This window comes from Neolamprologus brichardi, chromosome 8 (assembly GCF_056152115.1).
Source record: "Neolamprologus brichardi isolate AB-2024 chromosome 8, ASM5615211v1, whole genome shotgun sequence".
Taxonomy (NCBI): domain Eukaryota; kingdom Metazoa; phylum Chordata; class Actinopteri; order Cichliformes; family Cichlidae; genus Neolamprologus; species Neolamprologus brichardi.
In genome coordinates this window covers 6,233,132-6,251,810 of record NC_142111.1, presented here as the reverse complement: position 1 = coordinate 6,251,810, position 18,679 = coordinate 6,233,132, and the positions used below count along the sequence as shown (strand labels likewise).

General features: G+C 41.1%; 1 protein-coding gene across 5 annotated transcripts; it reads right to left on the bottom strand.

Moving 5' to 3' along the window:
• Nucleotides 1-1,399: 1,399 nt before the first annotated feature.
• kctd17 (potassium channel tetramerization domain containing 17) lies at nucleotides 1,400-18,639 on the bottom strand. 5 transcript variants are annotated; one of them, XM_087845327.1, is made up of 7 exons: nucleotides 18,184-18,639; nucleotides 10,129-10,237; nucleotides 9,555-9,646; nucleotides 8,783-8,929; nucleotides 7,082-7,207; nucleotides 6,465-6,603; nucleotides 1,400-4,244 (listed from the first exon to the last, which is right to left on the bottom strand). In XM_087845327.1, the coding sequence occupies exons 1-6, from the start codon at nucleotides 18,541-18,543 to the stop codon at nucleotides 6,505-6,507; spliced, it is 933 nt and encodes a 310-aa protein (XP_087701453.1). In that variant the 5' UTR covers nucleotides 18,544-18,639; the 3' UTR covers nucleotides 1,400-4,244; nucleotides 6,465-6,504. The 5 variants fall into 5 exon arrangements, with proteins under 5 accessions (XP_087701453.1, XP_087701455.1, XP_087701454.1 ...); XM_087845329.1 differs by having other exon boundaries at nucleotides 8,831-8,929; XM_087845328.1 differs by having other exon boundaries at nucleotides 8,783-8,926.
• Nucleotides 18,640-18,679: the final 40 nt, after the last annotated feature.

Here is an 18,679-nt window from a genome sequence, read left to right as displayed (position 1 = left end):
AGGAGGTCGGGTAGGCCGGAAGTAAACGGCTGTGAAATTGGACGGTCTAGCCTTCAGATTAGCGTCACTGCTGTCGGTGGAGTTTAATAAACTCAGCCGTCTGCTCCTTGTCATCTAAAATATAACAGGACACTGGCGTAAATTCTCGACCATTTCACACTTCTGTTTAATCAGTTTTCTGTTTGACGTTTATTCAGCTGTGAGAAAAGCATGGAGGAACCCACCCAGGGGATTAATAAAGCTTTATTTTATCTAATCTAATAACTTTAATCTCAGCCGAACCGATTTACTCGCGAACAAATAAAACATTGAAAAAGACAAACAATAACATTTTTCGGTTGTCTAAGTGACTAATATATTACGTTTAACCTGAGTAGCGAAAGCCCGCGGTGATCTGAAAATGATGTGCTGGGAGTTGTGCCATTCTCGGTGGCTCTAGTGATCCTCGAGCTCCGAAAACGTCGAAGCACTTTTGCAAATATGCGATATCTTGATAAACCGAGCAGATATTTGAAGTTTACACACCCCCACATTCTCGCCTGAAAATATGTTAAAAGTTTATTTTGTGATCCAGAAAGATTAATAAGAGTCATTTTAAAATTTAGTAGCGGTCGCCATTGCCGGAAACTGGAGTTTGGCTGGGCCGCGCTATGAATTCTGGGATATGGTGGGCCACAAAGGACACACCCGACACATCAAATTCATTCAAATTGGGTGAAAAGGAGGACGCATTTGTCGGCTGCATTCGGAGGAGTCAACGAATTTGGACAGCCTTCGGCGCGTCGCTGTGACTTAATCTGTCTACAAATGCGGCCCATGAATTTGGTAACGCATAAACATTTCTTTCAAAATAAGACAACTACAAAACAAATAAAAGTGTATGAAAATATATAGAAAATGTATTCATAACACAAGGGAAAGGACCCAGAGAAACCGAGTTAACGATAAAAACCCTGAAAACCATCAATTTCACTCCTGAGCCTCAACTCTCGCTCGTGGACCGGTGGGCCTGGGGGTTAGGGACCGCTGGTATAGAAAGCAGTGCACAGTGGGCTCATTGTGATCAGGGCAAAAAACAAAACAAAGACTTTGTACCTTAAACCAAATGTTTATTTTTGTTGACAATGCTGACATTCATTTACATTAAATTAAAAAAGAAAAAAAAAAGTACATTTTCCTTTCACTCTGTTGAAGATGTCATATGTTCAGGACCTCATGAAGTCCAGTTTTGAAACTATCCAAACACTGATTCCTGAAGCCCGTACGATTCATGCGTCACACATGGATCCGTTTCATGTTCACAGACAGTAAAGTGGCTCTACGGACAGCAGATGAAAGAATCTCCAGCATCAGAGAGAAATGTTTTTCTATCCCGATTTGATGATGACAGATGTTGGGGTTGTTTTTTTTTTTGCACAGGCTAATGAAAGAGCTCTGCTGCGTTTACACATTAAGTACTAATTGTACAGCAAAAATGAAGTGAGGATCAAGCAAAAAACAAACAAAGTACTGTAACAGGACATGCAAATGGAGGTTTATACATTTAAGTGAACCATGACGAAAAACTTGGAATCAGTAAACCTGCTGATTATACAGTATGTGCTGTTTGAGATAGTCAGGACAGTCAAACAGAAACGCTATTCTTCAAGTAGAAACGAGCAAAAGTACCCCCCGCATCTAAAAACAAATGGCCAAATTCTTACAATGTAATATTCAAAAAGAAAGTCTAAGAATAAATTAGACATCAAAACTTACAAAACAATTAAAAAAAAAGGTGGTGCTTTTTATACAAAACATCTTAAACCGGCTTCACCTCATGCATGCAGCTGTTTGGTGTGCACACTTACTCTTTATCTCTACAGGAACACCTCAGTAAATGCACGAGAAGACAATTACAGTAAAAACAAAAAGTGAGATTGTAAACCATCTACTGTAAAATATTAAAAGCAGCCACTTAAAAACGCATGGAATAACAGCTACGATCATGCTGACATGTCTGTTTTGCTGCTTGAACTCAAGGCACTGAATGATCCGAGTTAAAAGCCACAAAGAGAAGAGAAAAAAAAGCAGAAGAAATGAAATCGTTTGGTCTTCTCTGTTCTGTCAACATCACTGTTATGAGTATCGTACGCAGTAACGGCAGGCTAACTACACATTTAACATTTACCGTGTTCTGCTAATCCTCCTAATTAGGGATCGGGAGGATCCCACAGGTTGAGGATATGTTTTCTGATCAGTGCTATAAGTGGAAAACAAACATGGAATATTGTATTTACATCCCATTTATTTTTTTTATGTTAAATTGATTTTATTATCAAAATGTTAGGAGATAGAGGGGGAAAAAAAAAAAAAAAAAAAAAAAAAAAAGGTTGCCGACCACGATCTTATTTCTCGATTGTCTCAAATTTGTGACCCCTGCACACTTGTTGGCTGTGTGTTGCTGGTCAGTAGGTGTGCTGCAGGAGCTAAACAGCAGGAGGTGAGACTAAAGCTGCAGGCAGACGATGCTTAACACGACTGCTGTAGTCTCAGAGGCAGAAATAATCCTTCTGGGCTTGCGTTAAATCTGAGAAGCGCACCAAATCTTAATTTGAGGCTGAAAACAGACCAATAACTTACATCACTTACTCCACAAATGTACTTATTTATTCATCCAAGAAGTACTGAGTTGCATTTTAATGTTAGCATCTGTTCAAGAAAGTGTTTTCTTATAAGCTACAGCGTGATATTGGACTATAGCAGACCTACTCTAAATTCTTATCTACATGCTTTAAAAATCTGCTGTTTTATAACTAATGTATAACCCTTTTGGTTTCACCCTAACATTCACTAAGTGCACCTCCTGAAGTTTAATAAACACCAAATGTGAGTGGTGTATTTGCAGAGTAATGCCAAGAGCTATAAGGAAATTGGCCACAGTCTCGTGCATGAGTTCAAATGTGATCTGTGGTGTGGTTCTTGCATGTTCACAGCAGAGGTTGTTAAAAGTCACGTGGCTTTCTTTGACATTTTATTTTCAGTCATACACCTGCACTGCAGCAGATCTGCCTGCTGTGGGGCTTTTATTGGAACAAAAACAGGATATGATCACTAATATTACAAAGCTGTGGTACACCAGACTCATCCTTGCCCCCTTCCTCCTCCATGCCTGCTTTTTAAGCCTTTCCTGACTACACCAACGTCTCTAAGTCTGTTGAGGCCAAAGCAGGAACTGGATCCCAGCCATGGCAACAGACCGAAGCAACACTGCTGTTGTCCAAGGTGATGCAGGTATGCATCAGCACAAACAAGGGATATATGTGTATACGCGCGCATGTGTGTGTGTGTGTGTCTGTGGGCGACAATGTAGAGCAGTTTGTGTTTTCACCAGTGCAGCGTGTGCACCTTTGTAATGTCCAGAAAGTGTAAAATTGTCCCCACAAGCACATTTTTGACCTACTTCAGTTACACAGTCCAAACCAAGAAGTGGCTATGCTAACACACAAACACACACCCTCCTGAATGACTGAGAGCAACAAATTAGTGGACTTTGAGTTGAGCTCGTGAAGATTTAATTACTTGAGTACGCTTGAAGTCATCTCTAAATAAGGCTGATATGGGTGATTTAACACACTTTTGCTCTGTGGGGTCCAGCAGCTGCTGGCAGGTTTTCTTCACAACCGATGTGATTTTTTTGTCATGAGAAAACCTCGTACCCAACTATGAAATACTGTCAGGACTTCAGCAGAGTCGGTGGTCAAAGACTGGGCAACAATTGCATAAATCACTGGGATAGCTGCTTCATTAGGAAATATAATGATGCAAATCCTGTGCAGCACAGATGGGACAGCTCCTCACAGGTTAACCAAGACGACGCCAATTCTCTCCTGTCATATTAAGAATCAGCACCTTGGTTCAGCCAGATCTAATATGGCTCTTTGGTCATGATTTACTAAGCTGCACTACTGCCCTTGGCAATATAACATTTGCACAGACAACACATGAGCATGTCTGTAAATTAAGGTGATTTCACTTTTTTCTTTTTTTTAAGATGGTATTGCTCCATTGCGTTTACAGTGATATTAGACATTTTTGGACGTTTGCTAATACTAACCAGCATTTTGTCAATGAAGTGGCAACAATGCTACGTATTGCGATGACTGTCCACGGACAAAAACACACAAATGCCATGTACAGAACATGACAAGCATAGGAAAAATAAATTCTCGTGATTTCTACATCCGGGACCCGTGGATTTGAAAAAGCTGCAAAATGAAAGACAAAACGACAAAACAAAAACAAAAACAGACATTAGAGATTGGAAAAGTGCAGACATAAAATCTACAGTCACTGCAAACAATCTAAGCTATGGTTTTGGCTGCAATGATGGCAATGATGATGAATATGTTGAGCAACTGAGAATAAGTGACTTAACTATCACGCATAATGACTGGAAACAACAACAAAACAAACACAGCCATCTTCGCTACTTACTACATACAAGTGTTTTCTGCTTTGAGATTTACTGAATTTTAAGTTGTGCATTGTGCAAATGTTAATTACACATGTGTGTGACTTTACACCGACACTGTATATGTATGTGCACAGACTGGGAAGGACATCTGAAGACTATTGCTGCACTGAAAGGTCAGAGATATTCCATGTCACAGCATTGACAATGAGAGCCCATAGAGACGCAGCTCTCAATCGATACATGTGAGGCTGTGTGGAGAAAGTGACATTTCCAACCAAGCGCCAATTAGCAAAATTCATCACATTCTCTCACACACATGCATTTTATCGAAATCTGTTTTCCATTTAATCACAGTGACAAATAACTATATATAAAAGATGGTCTTGGTATCTTGATCACAGCTGTTTTTTTTCTCTGAACAAGAACTGGTCATATTTGTGTCAGCTAACCAGCTAACCACTGTGATTGGTGATTGAGTGCTAACACATAAACTAATAATAATAATAATGGTTATTTTAAATGTTATACACAAAACATCAGTGCGTGAATTAAAAAATACTGACACAGTTCTACACCAAATCCTAGGGGACTACCTTCGCGAGTTATTGTGTTCACAAGATTTTCAAAAAACTTGACCTCTGACCCCGACTTCACTGAGATTCGAACTCATCTGACATATTTACTAGTATTAATTAGGGCTGTTCGATATAACGATATATATCGGATGACGATATAAAAACGTCTATCGTTTCATTTTACACTATCGTTTGTTTTGTGGTGTCGCAAAACAAACTGTTAACGGCAATATTTTTTCATTGTTTTGATGGTCACTGTAGTGGCTATATTAATTTCTTAAAGTTCTCTCTTTCTCTTATATTTTATATAACCACACTATGGACAGACAAGCGCCTGTTTTTATGCGTTGTCGTTAGCAACAACGATGGTAAAACCATCACGTGTCCGCTTGTTTATTTTCCACATAAACGTTTCACAATAAAGCTCAAGATCCTGTTGAGACTTTTCAAAATAAACTGAATCACGTGAAATAGTATGCAAAGTATTTACCGATGAGAAGCAAAAAAGAGCCGCCAAGTGCTAAAAAATAAACCTTAGACTCAAACGTTAGAACAGGCTTTTCCCTGCAGCACGCTGCAAAGAAAACGGCAGCCGTTACAACCTGTCTAAAAATGTATTGTTTCATGCATCGGTAAAACACTCGACTCCAGATCCACGACGCCCAGCTGGAAACACTTCAGTTACCCGAGATTCACAGAATTTACAGAAAATGTTAAATTTTTGTGATTTATATCGTTATCGGACGATAGATGTTTTATATCGGGATATGAGATTTTGGTCATATCGCACAGCCCTAGTATTAATTCGAAAAATCAGCCTTTTTACAGTTAAGGGGTAAACTGGCAGATAAAGAGGAAATCGCTTCGTTCTTGTCGTTAGCTGCAGGGACACTACTGGCATGTTACTTTAAGAGCACATTTTGCATGCTGGTATAACAAGCATATTTGTAAATATAGGACCAATAGCAATTGTACAATGGTGTACATAACTTATAATTATCCTAAAAATATAATACAAGTTAACTGGTCCTGTGCTCATGTTGGTTATGAGCACAAGGCCTCCATCCTAGTCAAAGTAAGAGTTTATTTTTGTTGTTTATGGTCCAAATCATGATTAGTGATTATGCATGTGTTATATTTTGCCCATGTTTTTTTAATGTGTTACAATCATTGCAACCTTACAGTTTTCAACCAGTGATCTAAATGCAACATTCACTTTGACCAAATGCACAACTACATTTGGTCATTTTAACATGGGACTGACTCAATGAAGAAAGAGCTTCAGACTGAAACAGAAAGGCAACTTTAAGGCCATACTCAATGCTGTGCCATGAAACCTCGTCTATATTTCTCATAGACATCACAGACATATAGACACACACACACTAAAATCCACTACATCTACCCACTAGCACATCTTTTGCACAGTTCCTCACCCAGTCAGGCATCTCTTTGGAACAAAGAAACATGACTCCCTCATTCTCTAAGCCACTCATTTGGTGTGGTATCTCTCCCCCCCTCTTCCTCCTCCTCCTCCTCCTCCTTCGCCGCTTCCTCCTCCTGCATCTCTGTGGGCTTCATTCAGCATGAAGGAAGGAGGAGAAAATACAAAAAGGGAAAAGAAAAAAAACGCGACAGAAAAACGACAAAAATGAGCACATGGATGAGTGTCAGTGAGTGGACAGTGAGAGGCTGAGAGGTAAAAAACAGACACAGATATATATTAATATATCCACATGAAGGAGGAAGAACCAATACAGTAATGATTGAGAACTGCAGGAATGAAAGGCAGAGCTGTGTGAATGATGGAGTGAATGTGTTTGTGAATGACATTTTGAGGGGAGTGACATTTGGAGCTTTGAGTGGAGAGGCGCAGGATCAAAGCACACTCATATCACCTTTAATGAGTCGAGAGACCTCTACTCTTTCACACATCCCGCAACAAAGCAGAAATACACACATACGAACACAGCCAACACACAGCTTAGCAGCTTCTCCCCATAGTGTATTTTGAAATATACTTGTTTCGTTCATGCAAAATATCGAGACTCACCTTGGTTTTGTGACTCTGCTCTGTTCCCAGCCCAGATCCGGCCGTGTGGAGCTCCTTTGATACGACGCACAGGAATTCAGCCTGATCCTCTGTTCCATAGCTGTACGACGAGCCGATGTTTACCATCTAGAAAGAAAGAGACGCAGATGCAGAGAGAAATACAGAGCAGAGAGGGACAGAGACAAAGACACACAGTGAGTATCATGGGGACTTCCAGCACAGGAGACAGAAAGTGGAGATCCCATACTACAGCTAAGGAAGGTTGCTTTTGCTCATGCATGGCTGGGGGACGGGGAGGACGCAGCAGTAGATTCAAGCGCTGTGTACTTGTGGAAACAGCAAAACAACTGCGGGTCAGCTCTGCTGAAAAATATATGAAAAATCATAGCTGTGCAGCATGCAGGGGAGCCAAGTGCTAAAGCAGAGGAGTGGGGGAGGGACACAGGGTCTGTGTGCGATTTTTAGCCTACAGCGTTGTAAAGGCTGGCCAGTTTAACGCCATGAAGTCTAGAATTATTAAACATATTAACAGGTCGTCTCTGGAGATGTGGCCAATAACAGACTGACATTACAGCAGACAAGAAGGCGTGTTTATTTGACAGAACTGGTTCTCCAAAATCAGTATCATAATTTTAAAACTATAAAAGTTTACGATTTCTTTAAGAATACAGGTTCTGGGACTAACTCACATGGACTCACTAGATTAAAGGGGCTGTTTAATGGCTCAGTCACGCTAGAGTACAAATTAAATGGCAATCTCCTTTCAAATAGGCGACAAATAAGGTTGCCTAGTGACTGCATCAAATTCAGCAACCAAATGTTAGTAGGTGTGGGGACTAAGTGTAGTCTGGTCCCCATAGGTGTCTTTAAATAGTCGTGGTCCGACACGGACCGACTGCAATCGTGCTCAGATGTCTGCAAATAACTGCTGTGTAATATATAAAAGGCAGACAGATTGCCAAAACATTGCAATCAGTCTGTCGGTCTGAACTGATGAGTGCAACTTAGTTCTGATGAGTCTATTTGCCAGACGGGGACTTAACTAAACTTGATGTAATTAGGTTATTCCTACATTAATGCGATGTTGCTGAGTGCCTGTCATCCTGCAGTTAAACTCTCGTCCTGGAGCAACTACGCTTCCATTTATGGAGGAACTTCTGAATTTCTTTTCTAATCTGTGTGGTTCTGGTTAGACTCTAAATGCAAGTAGTTACTATGAATTTCTATTTATTGTGGATTTCTGTATGCACAGCAATAGCTTTGCAGGAGTTGGACACAAATTTGTGATTTCCACTGATTTGTCACAGTTATTTGCCATATTATCACAAACGGATGATACATAATTGCCAACTTCACCCTATTCAATCACAAATTCCCAGCAGACTGATAGAAGGTTGACTTCGAAGGAAGTATTTGGAGACCTGGTCCCCAGCTTCCAAGCAACCATTTCAAACTCCACAAGATTGCCAGTTCATGGCACATGGATGTAATTATTTTGCATGTGCTGTTGTCTCCAACCACCGTTTTCTCTAGTGTCACTGTAACATTAGGCCAGCAAATCAAGAACTAGACTAAGGGCATAATCTAAGATTTAATGGACAGTTCAGATTGGGAATGCAAACAACAAGGCTCGGGTCAGGACCGAGGGGTTAGACCAAGGGTCACGGTTAAAGGGTCAGCAGCAGCGTGAGTCCAACCCACAGTCCAGAGCAGTCCGGTGCGGGGCTTTCTGCAGGCGCGCACGCTGACCTGCTCAAACTTCCAGCCGTCCGACATCGTGGAGACCATCTGGGTCAGCTCCTCCTCCTGGCACTGCAAAACTCGGTAGACATGCTTGGGGGGCACCTGCTGGTATAAAAGGAAAGAGATGACGATGCAGGAAATGAATGAAAAGGAAGGTGCAACCATTTCCAGAGATACAAAAAGGGAAGTAAATACTGACACTGCTAGATTGAATTCTATGAATTTTCCAATAAGGTGCAGTCATTTCATATTGCATAACATTCAACGCTCTGGATTACCAAATCCTATTTGGGCAGTTTAAAAGCCAGCACCACTATTTTCATATTTCTGCACAATATTTAACCACGTTAGGCAAACACGAGCAGTGAGTCCAGTAAAGGACAGTAGGATAAGGGGAGAGTGGGAGTATGTTTGAGAGGGCAGAAGGATTATATAAGGATGAGTCCAACCATCCCGAGAAAAGCAAAGAAAGAAGAGAGAAGGCTGATGTACAGCAGTGGCCTCTTTGTAGAAGCACCTGGGGGAACAAAATCATTAATAAAGGCTGAAGCACTGAAACGCTCAAACGTCTATATCCTATGACTCTAAACAATACTGCAATATTCAGCACAGGACATGTCAGAACAGCTAAATATTATATGTTTCAAGAGTAATAATACAATCAACATAAATGTGATATACTGCGTTTTATAGTTGGAAGCTCAGTGATGTTGACAGGTTGTGCGTTTACCTGTGTGGCTTTGGAGTCTCTCTCTACGATCCTCTCTTTAATCAGTTTGATGAGCGGGGTGATGTTGTAAAATTCGGCCTCCTCCAGGACACCTGGTCACAGAAGAAACACTCAACTCAGCTGCTGTGTGACACTGTAGTGCAACATTTCCACGCCAGATGACCTCAGCTGCACCCAGTCCAAGTAAACAGAATATTCTTTAAATATTATTGTTTAATATTCAGCTAAACATCATTCATATTTCAACCACTGTATACTCCTTTAAGCTAACAATTTTTAATTCTACTTTTGTCCTTTATAGAACATATATTTAACCACATCAGTCTACTATTGATTATTAGTCCTGGCCATCTGTTAACTATTACTGTCAACCGTTTCTTAATTATTCATTAGCTGATTTTAGCCACCTGAGTAGAAGACTTATACATTCTTCAGACATACCAAATCTTCATATAAAGTGCACAAATTCAAAAAGCAAAAGAAAGGCATCAGGGGAAAATTGCATCATACTGCAACAAACATGCTAGTATTATTCTTATTTCTACTGGCAAGCAAATAAGACAATCATGCAGACCTTCTTCAGCGAGCTCCTTGTTGTAGACCAGTTTGCCATGCCGCAAGTAGTTGAGGATGGGGCCAAAGTAGGTAGGATCCCTATCAATTACATAAGCTCCAGTCTCATCCTGTTACAGAAAAGAGTCAGAGACAGACAGAGGACAGTCCATTATACCATTACTGCATTTTTACAGCCTTCATAACACATTTCCTCATGTTATGAAGTGTGGAGTTTTTATTTTGCATTTGTGCATGTGATTCTATCAGAAGCAATGTAGATGGTGACATGTCGCTCGAGAACTGTCTGCAGTCATTCTTCTGTTTGTTGCTTGTGTTTTACTACCGTTCACGCTTGTGCTACTTTCTTTATTCACCTCTTCTCTTGGTTTCACTTCGTGTGTGCGTGTCTGTTCCACTGTGCGCTCCACTCTGTGTGTTTAGCCTGAGATTGAAAACTGAACTCAGATTTACTCTCGTAACAACAGCTGTTTTTACATGAGAACAAAACAAAACAAAAAAACCTACTGGTTACTGGAAGTCAGCGTAAACTGTGTGATCATGTGTGTCAACAGCCTACTTCACTTGCACCTCCAGGCTACATGTGACAAGCTTGCCTGGTTGTTATGTCATGACTCCTATCCTTACACATATACGCTCATCCTGCCTGTGCTCTTCTCCATAATGAATGCTTGAAGCACATCGCCCTTTAGAGTAGAGTTCATAAAAGAGCCATTGCTGGAGGAGTTCAAAAACATGCCAACAGGAGATACAGGCAAAGGCATATAAGTTAGGGGGGAAAGGGGCGGGACTTGTTGGAAATTATATGATTTTCAAATGCCGAATTCCTCAGCCCAATAAGCATAAACCATTATCTCTTGATAAGAGAGAGTGCATCAGAGTTAGCTTTTCTACAGATTTAACCAAATACCAGCATTTGGCTGGTGCTATATACAGAGCTATTCTGAGTCTCCATATATAGACTGAGAGGACAGTTAATGCAGTAAGTCAATGAGCAGGAAGATATCCAGCTAGATAATGAGAACATGCTCCAGTCACATGACTGATTCTTTTTCTGACTGCCTGCTCAAGCAGTAACAATCTTGGCCTGTAGCAACATCTTGTGCAGATGGATGTTAGCACTTTTATTTGCGTGTTGTGCATGCACATGCACAACACAGCCCACTATAAGAGTAAGTTTTATGGTCAGCAGTATTGTTCCTGCTACTACTACAAACAAAAAACCCTCAGAAACAGCAGCACTGCTGGTTAAGCTCTAGCTCTGTTATAGTAGCATTTGCTGAAAACGGAGTGTGAGGAGTGTAAACACCAGTGTACTCCTCAGAGCACTCTGTAGGATGGAAGGATAGCTAGGTGAGGATGGATTAGATGAAAACGGGGGTAGGAGGACAACAAAAGATCAGTAGAGGACAAAAGATTTAAAAAAAATGCTATGAAAAAACCCCCAAATAGGAGGTAAAGGAAATTTCTTTGTATTAAAGAAGGTTCAAAGAAATAGGTGGACACTGTCACAGACATGGATGAATAAGACATATGGGCTTTACACATCTGTGTGTGTGAGCAAGAAAGCAGAGATCAGAGTTGAAGACCAGGAGGCACCGTGTATAAACTGAGTGCATGTTAGGAGAGTATGCGTTTGTACTGAAAAACAGTGATTAGAGCGTGAAAAAGCTGAGACTGCAGCTCCGGGCATAAACATAGGTACATACAGACACACTCGACATCCTAAATGAGCAGAGCTGCAGTGGAGGACAAACTGACGCCTCATCGACGTGACTTGACTTGACAGTGTGGCCATAACAACATGAGGGGAAAGCTTTCTGAATTGTGTCACAGCCATCACTTTAGTCTTGCTGTCTTTCTCCATCTGCTATTGGTTGATTTTTAGTATTATTACTCTTACTATACAGGTGATCTCTCTCTCTCTCTATCTACTGACTGAATGCCAAACTAAAGCACCAGCACCTCAGAGAAAAACAAATTAGCACATTTCCCTTTGCACTTCATTTACAACCAAAAACGTTGTGTACATAAGAACCAAACAAGCAAAATAAATCCAGTCATGACTATCAGTCCATGCTAATGTAAATTACACTGAATTGCCTGGGTGCACTATTTTTCATTGGCGGAGCAAAACAGGCATTTTAGTTTAGCTTTCAGACATTCGATCCTTACGTCTTAAGCATTTATAGCAATTGTTTATTACAGTTGCATAACGCATTATGAAAAACTAGAATGAGTTTCTCTTTACTTCACCTCATGTTCTGCTCCACTCTGTGTGTGTTAGTTTCACCATGTTACACACAGTGAAACAGTAAGCAGAGGATCCCAGCAGAAACAATAGCAGGGACTCTCACACTGAGCTAAAACGAGTATGAATAAAGTACAGAAATAACAAAATTTTAAAAATGCCGTTTTTTATGAGAGGTCACTTTCTCAGTTTCATTACTGTGAGAAGTCCAACAGACTCAAAGGGAGGGAATCAACAGTTATGACATTTAGGTGAGTTAATGGTTTACACAACATTTGTTCAGGGAAATAGGATGCGACTCTATAACACTTCCCTGTAGCGGTAAGGACGTCCAGTAGCCCATCTCCTATAATCAAACAAAACCCCATTCACCTTTTAAAACATGCGCACAACAATTACCTCCTAACTAGGGATGGGTACCGGTCGGCTCTGACATAAACGGTAGTAACCAGATTTCAGTGCTTTTTTTTTTTCTTGAGATGTCATACACTTTGGATTCTAGCCAATCATTTTACCTTTCCAAGGATAGTAGGCGGGCCCAGGTACAAAAACAAAAAACAAAAAACAGCTAAACATGAGAGGTTTTAGGACAAAGTTTGTGTTTTCCAAAGTTTAAGCGCCAGTTCATACCAAAGGAGGTATATTGTATCAACAGAAAAGGCTAACATTGTTATCTTTTTACAAAAACAAACAAACAGCTAAACATGAGAGGTTTTTGGACAAAGTTTGTGTTCTCCATTCTTTAAGCACTGGTTCAGCACCATTTAAGCACCGGCACCATTTCAAAAGTACCGGGTTGGCACCGGTATCGGATAAAACCTAAACGATACCCATCCCTACTCCTACCTGTATCTCAGTGTTAAAAATACTGAAAGGTTTATTTTTCCAACAAATTGTGACCTAATGCATTTATCGGGTATGCCAGGCTATCAGTGCATCTCAGTATATGCTGGCATACAGAGTCTCACAGCAAGTCCAGTTTCTTTTTCTACACTGTACTCCTTGTATTGCTGCTATAATATCTGTGCAGTTGAAATTATTAAGTATTACTAAGTATTATTATTACTATTAGTAATCCTCAGTCTTGGTGAAAATAAGAGATTACATTCATTTTTAGCCTGTCTATAAAATTCTGATATGAACGGGGGCAGGAGTTGTGATAAAACTCTAGAAATAAGTGTGATTTCTAATTACGGATCAGCCTAATTTATGGTCTGTGGGATCAAAGATGGCCTAGCTAAACTACTGACTTCTCAAGTGCCAGTGACACTTTTCGTGTGGGAGGCATGAAATAAGCTTGGTTGCATGTGCCTTTCTTTTGCAAACTTTCCCAAACAGCAACTACACATTTGTAAGCATGTAAAACACTGCCCCATCCTGTAGCTCTGACTTATTTTACCTGTATATGTATCAATCTAATTATACAAGTAAGTTTAAGGAAACAGGAATAGGAAAGAAAGTTGTGAAATTCTGCCATGGGATATGGTTAAAAAAAACAAAAACTTCTTGCTGTGTTACTCAGCCTTCAATTTGTGCATTTTCAAATTTACAAGTTTAAACAACTCTGAAGCAAAAACCTTGCCTCTAGCATTTTTGGAGACTGTGTTGACAATGTGGGATGAGATGGGTTTTGTGGACAATTAAAGTTAAAAACTTAATTAACAAAAAATTTCATGCGTACGTGCAAATAATCCCTAAACCACAGAACCTGGCTGTGTTGTTATGGCCCACAACCAGTCATCCATGGTGTAATTGGCTTGGGATGGTGCGAGATCATCCACACGGATAAAGGAGGGGAGCCCTGGGTTTGGTTGGGTGAGGAGGTAGAGCATTTTAAGTGCCAATAATCTCATTAGAACAGTTGTATGGACACAGATTGTAAGCGTCTATGTGGAGGTTTAAAAAAAAAAAAAAAAAAAAAAAGACAGACAGACAGGAACTCCTAAGTGCAGACATGCAAACGTCTGAGAGGGAGGGGTGGGAGGATTGTCCAGCACCTAAAAATCAGCTCCTCTCCTGAGCAAAAGAAACACAGGCTGAAGTTTGGAATTTGGATTTGGATTTACAATGTTCTGTGTGGTAACTAACTCGAGGGGTGGCTCGTTTCAGCTGGATGTCGGCCAGTTAACAGAGTATGCTGACACACACAAAAAAATGGTGAGGCAGCGCTCGAAGGATGCCCTGTGTTGCTCCAAACTGTAGAAGTGTGATATTTGCAGTCAGCTGATGAGATGATGTGACCTAGTTTTAGCAGGCAGTGTCTGTTTGTTTGGTCTCCAATATCAACTTTCACGTCTTAAGAAGTTTGACAAGCTGAGAGGAACAAAGCGCACTCACTGTTAAACACTTCCTTTAAAAAGAAAGACGCAGATTTTGTTTTAGAGGAGGCTAAATTGAGCCAGATATTTTCAGACCAACTGTGCACCAAATCTGCTCCCTCTTTCATGCCGTTAGCTGTTAAGATCAGTGCATTACTGATTCACAAGGTCCGTTAATTTGTCCTGCATTTAATTCTGGGAATAATAGCACAAATAATTACTGGTTACTCAAACTCTTTTTTTATTTTTAGGCTACTAGAGTTGAGCCCTTAATCTTCCAGGAATTACAGTTTCTTTCCGGACTTTGAAAATGAAGAGTTCCTGGGTATAAAACAAAAACATTTCTTGTTATCGCTGCAGTATTAACTTACATAATGGATTAAGTAAACAAGGACTCAGAACAGACAACAGATGATACGTTTCTCGGATCTGGCAAAGCCTTTATAATACCCCGAAACACATCTCTCTGTGAAGTCCATCTATAGAGCAGTATGTTTTGCTGTATAAACATTAAACAATGACTCAGATCGTTACGCCTCCGTGCTCCTCTTGCTCCCAACTCCCAGTTCACTGAGGATTCAGAGTCTCACTGACAGCTCAGTTCCTGATTTTGAGCTGATAGCAAATGGGTAGTAATCAGAAGAAAAAGAAGTTTACTTAAGTATTCTTCTCCGCGGTTTGAGATTCAGGAGTTTGTGATACAATGCATAAATTACAGGGCACGAGCAAAAATAAAAAATAACAATAAAAAAAAGCATGAATGCAAAACAGAGTGACTCAACTACCAAGAGCGAGAACGCCGAGAGGACGAGAAAATAATACAGGGAGGTAGAAAATAATGAGGAAGGAGGGTGTTGGTGTGCGTCTGAATATTTGTGAGACACACAAAGACAGATTACATGTGTGTCATCAGGCAGCGCAGAGAAAGCTCCTGTCAGGTCACAGCTGAAGGTCACACAGGAATATTCTTTCCATAGCGCCCAGAGGTGCAGCAGGGGAACAGTCATCACTGCTGCGCACCACAATCCCACTCAATCCCCTGCAACTGTTATTACTGGATCTGTCGCATATTCAGTTTGTAACCTGCTTCAGTGACTGCACGTGTAATAATAATAATAATAATAATAATAATAATAATAACAACAACAGCATAAGCGATGTGGCAAATCATCAAGCCACATCTTGATCTTAAAGGGAGGCTCAATTCTAATCCTAAGCATGACTTGATGCCGTTTTCCCTGCTGGTTTAGTATTTGTGTCACAGTTTGGGATTGAGGTGAATACCACATGTAGTCGTACACTATGAGCAGCCACTAAAGATTCAAACACCAGCCCAAAATTCCCCTGCTCTCCTGCATTTCCTGTTTTTCCTGTAACAGTCACAAAAAAAGAAAAGAGGAAAAAAAAAATCTTAAAATAAACCTTTCTAAAGGTCAGGAATTGACTGGCAGGTGCACAATGTTCTCAACATGTACTTTTAGAAGGGTGAATTTCTTTCTATTTTGGTCCACTGCTGTTCTTGACTAAAAAGTCAATTCAGTCGGGACCACTATAATCAAAAGGAGATCGCCACTTCCAGCTGCAGTAATTTGTATTTGATAGCATGGCTCTGCCCTTCCGCCATGTGCATACATGGAAAGCTGGAGGCAAGAAGACCAGCAAGACCTCAGCACAGAACAGAGCTGGTAAAACCTGCTAAATACACATTTAGTCTGATACGGCATCAAAGGAGAAGCTGGGCAGAAGGCAGATTGCATAATGGCTTGCAGGTGCCCCACAGCTGCAATGGGGGTTAAAACAGGTTAGGGCCCAGTCACATAGGCTTAGATACCAGTTGGCGATCCCCGGTTACGGTCTGGTATACTAGGTTACTGAGGGAAAATTCCCCAGCTGGTTGATGAATGGTTGCTCACAGCAGCTACTCAGTGGTTAATTAGCGAGGGTCTGCAGACAAATCAGCAACTTCCATAAAAACTATCAGCAATTGTAGCAATCTGCTATCACCCAAAAGAGCCGCAAGGAGGTTTTTTTTTTTTGATGAATCAAAACTAAGCATGAAGTCAGCAATGACCCTTAATGACTAATCTAAGAATATATTAAAAAATATATATTTTTAGCCCCAGGATTGTTGTAATTTGTCTGAAATTGTATGTATTGGTTCACAAAATAAATAAATAAAAATTCAAGGAGTGCTACAACAAATTATTGATTTACAGATTGACCTACACAATTAAACAACATTAACTGAATATTTGCAACCCTACTTTTAAATTGCTAATTTGAATAACTAATTAATATCTCTGAAGTGCTCTGCTGGCCCATGAGTTTAATACATTCACCATGTAATTGTATCATCACAGGTTTGTGTTCAGTCAAGGTCTTTTATTAATCGTTACCACCTGCTTCATTTCCTGCCAGCTCTCTGCTGTGCTACCTAATGCACTGTAGTATAAAATTACACACCACTGATCAGACAACTCCTCACCCCCTCCTATTTTCTCCAGAAAAGCTGAAATTTTGGCAACATGGAGGTATTCACCTGCCTGCAGCATTGTATCAGTTTACAGTGGGCTGTGGTTCACGAGGAGGACCCCACCCCCACCCTTTGTCATACTCATGCATATCAAAGTCCATGCAGCATAATAGAAATCTGCATCATTCATGAGTCTTTCAAGTCCTTTCTACATGTGACAGCCAGACTCTCCCTCTCTTTTGCCCTCCCCATAAGATGCCAGCTGTACAGCTACCAACTGTGTGGCTTCCTGCAGAAGAGGAGGCACGTGTTCATCCATCTGACCCAAGCAACATTCACATGAAGAAAAGCAGGAGAGTGGAAGTACTTCAGACTGCACGTATATCTCCTGGTTAGTGGGCTGCTCCATGCCTATTTGGAGCTGCAGGAGTGCATTTCCGGGAGAGGACAGAGATGCAAGTTTTAGGGAAATCAGTACTCATGTTGGAGTGATATCATGGGATACAATTCCGTACTTTATGGAAACAGATGCACACGCATTTGATAGAAAATAATCGCCATTTTAGACCAAAGCAGTAAGCCTGTTAGGATAAATCGAACCAATCGTGTGTTAACAGATGCCTCAACGATCTATGCTGTTGTTAACTTCAAGCCGCTGCAGATAGCAGGAGTGTTATCAAGAGATCAAAGACCGCACGAGTGTCTCTGTTCTTAACAAATACAATTGCGTGCCACAACACGAATGGTGTGGAACGTCTATTGTAATGTACTGTCACCACATTTGTTTTCATAGAAATCTGATATATGGCACAATGTCACTTGCCAGTACCCAGAATAATAGCGTCTGAGACAAAGTAACTATCAAACTTAAATGCTCACAGGACGTTGAAACCATCACAAAGACATTAAGTGGAGGAGGTGCAGTTCCAGCTCACCCGCTGCTGTGACAAAGTTATGTTTCGCCCGGAGCGAAGCACCCTTCAGCGGGGGTTAAAGCGTCCTCGCGGGGCTTACCGTGTCCGAATGCAGGTCCTGCTGCTGGCACAGCCGGTACAGGAACGAAGTTTGCTCCTTGAGGAGCGTCTGCCGCGTCGTGAGGAACACCGTGCCGCCAACGTTGAGCCGAACCCACTTCCCGTTGTTCCCCCCGTTAGGGTTGATAACCGAGCCGTTACCGATGCTCTGCGACGCCGTCCCGCCGGATTCTGTCGAGCTGGCGGTGGCAGAGGTCGCGCTCTCTCCCGCCTCGCTGTCTTTGTTGTTATTGTTGTTGTTGTTATTGTTGTTGCTGTTGTTGTGGTGGTGGCAGCCGTGGTGTGTCGACAGTGCAGCGGCGTCCGCCGGTTCCCGCTGGTCCTCTGCCGTCGTTGCCATTTAGGAAAAAAAGCAGTTGGATACAGACCAGATACGAGCGCGGTGGACCCCGGACTGTCGCCTCGGCTTTTTCTCTCAGCTATCCAACCGAACATGCTCCGCCCCCAGAGTGCCCACTCAAAGCAAGCTGGTTAAG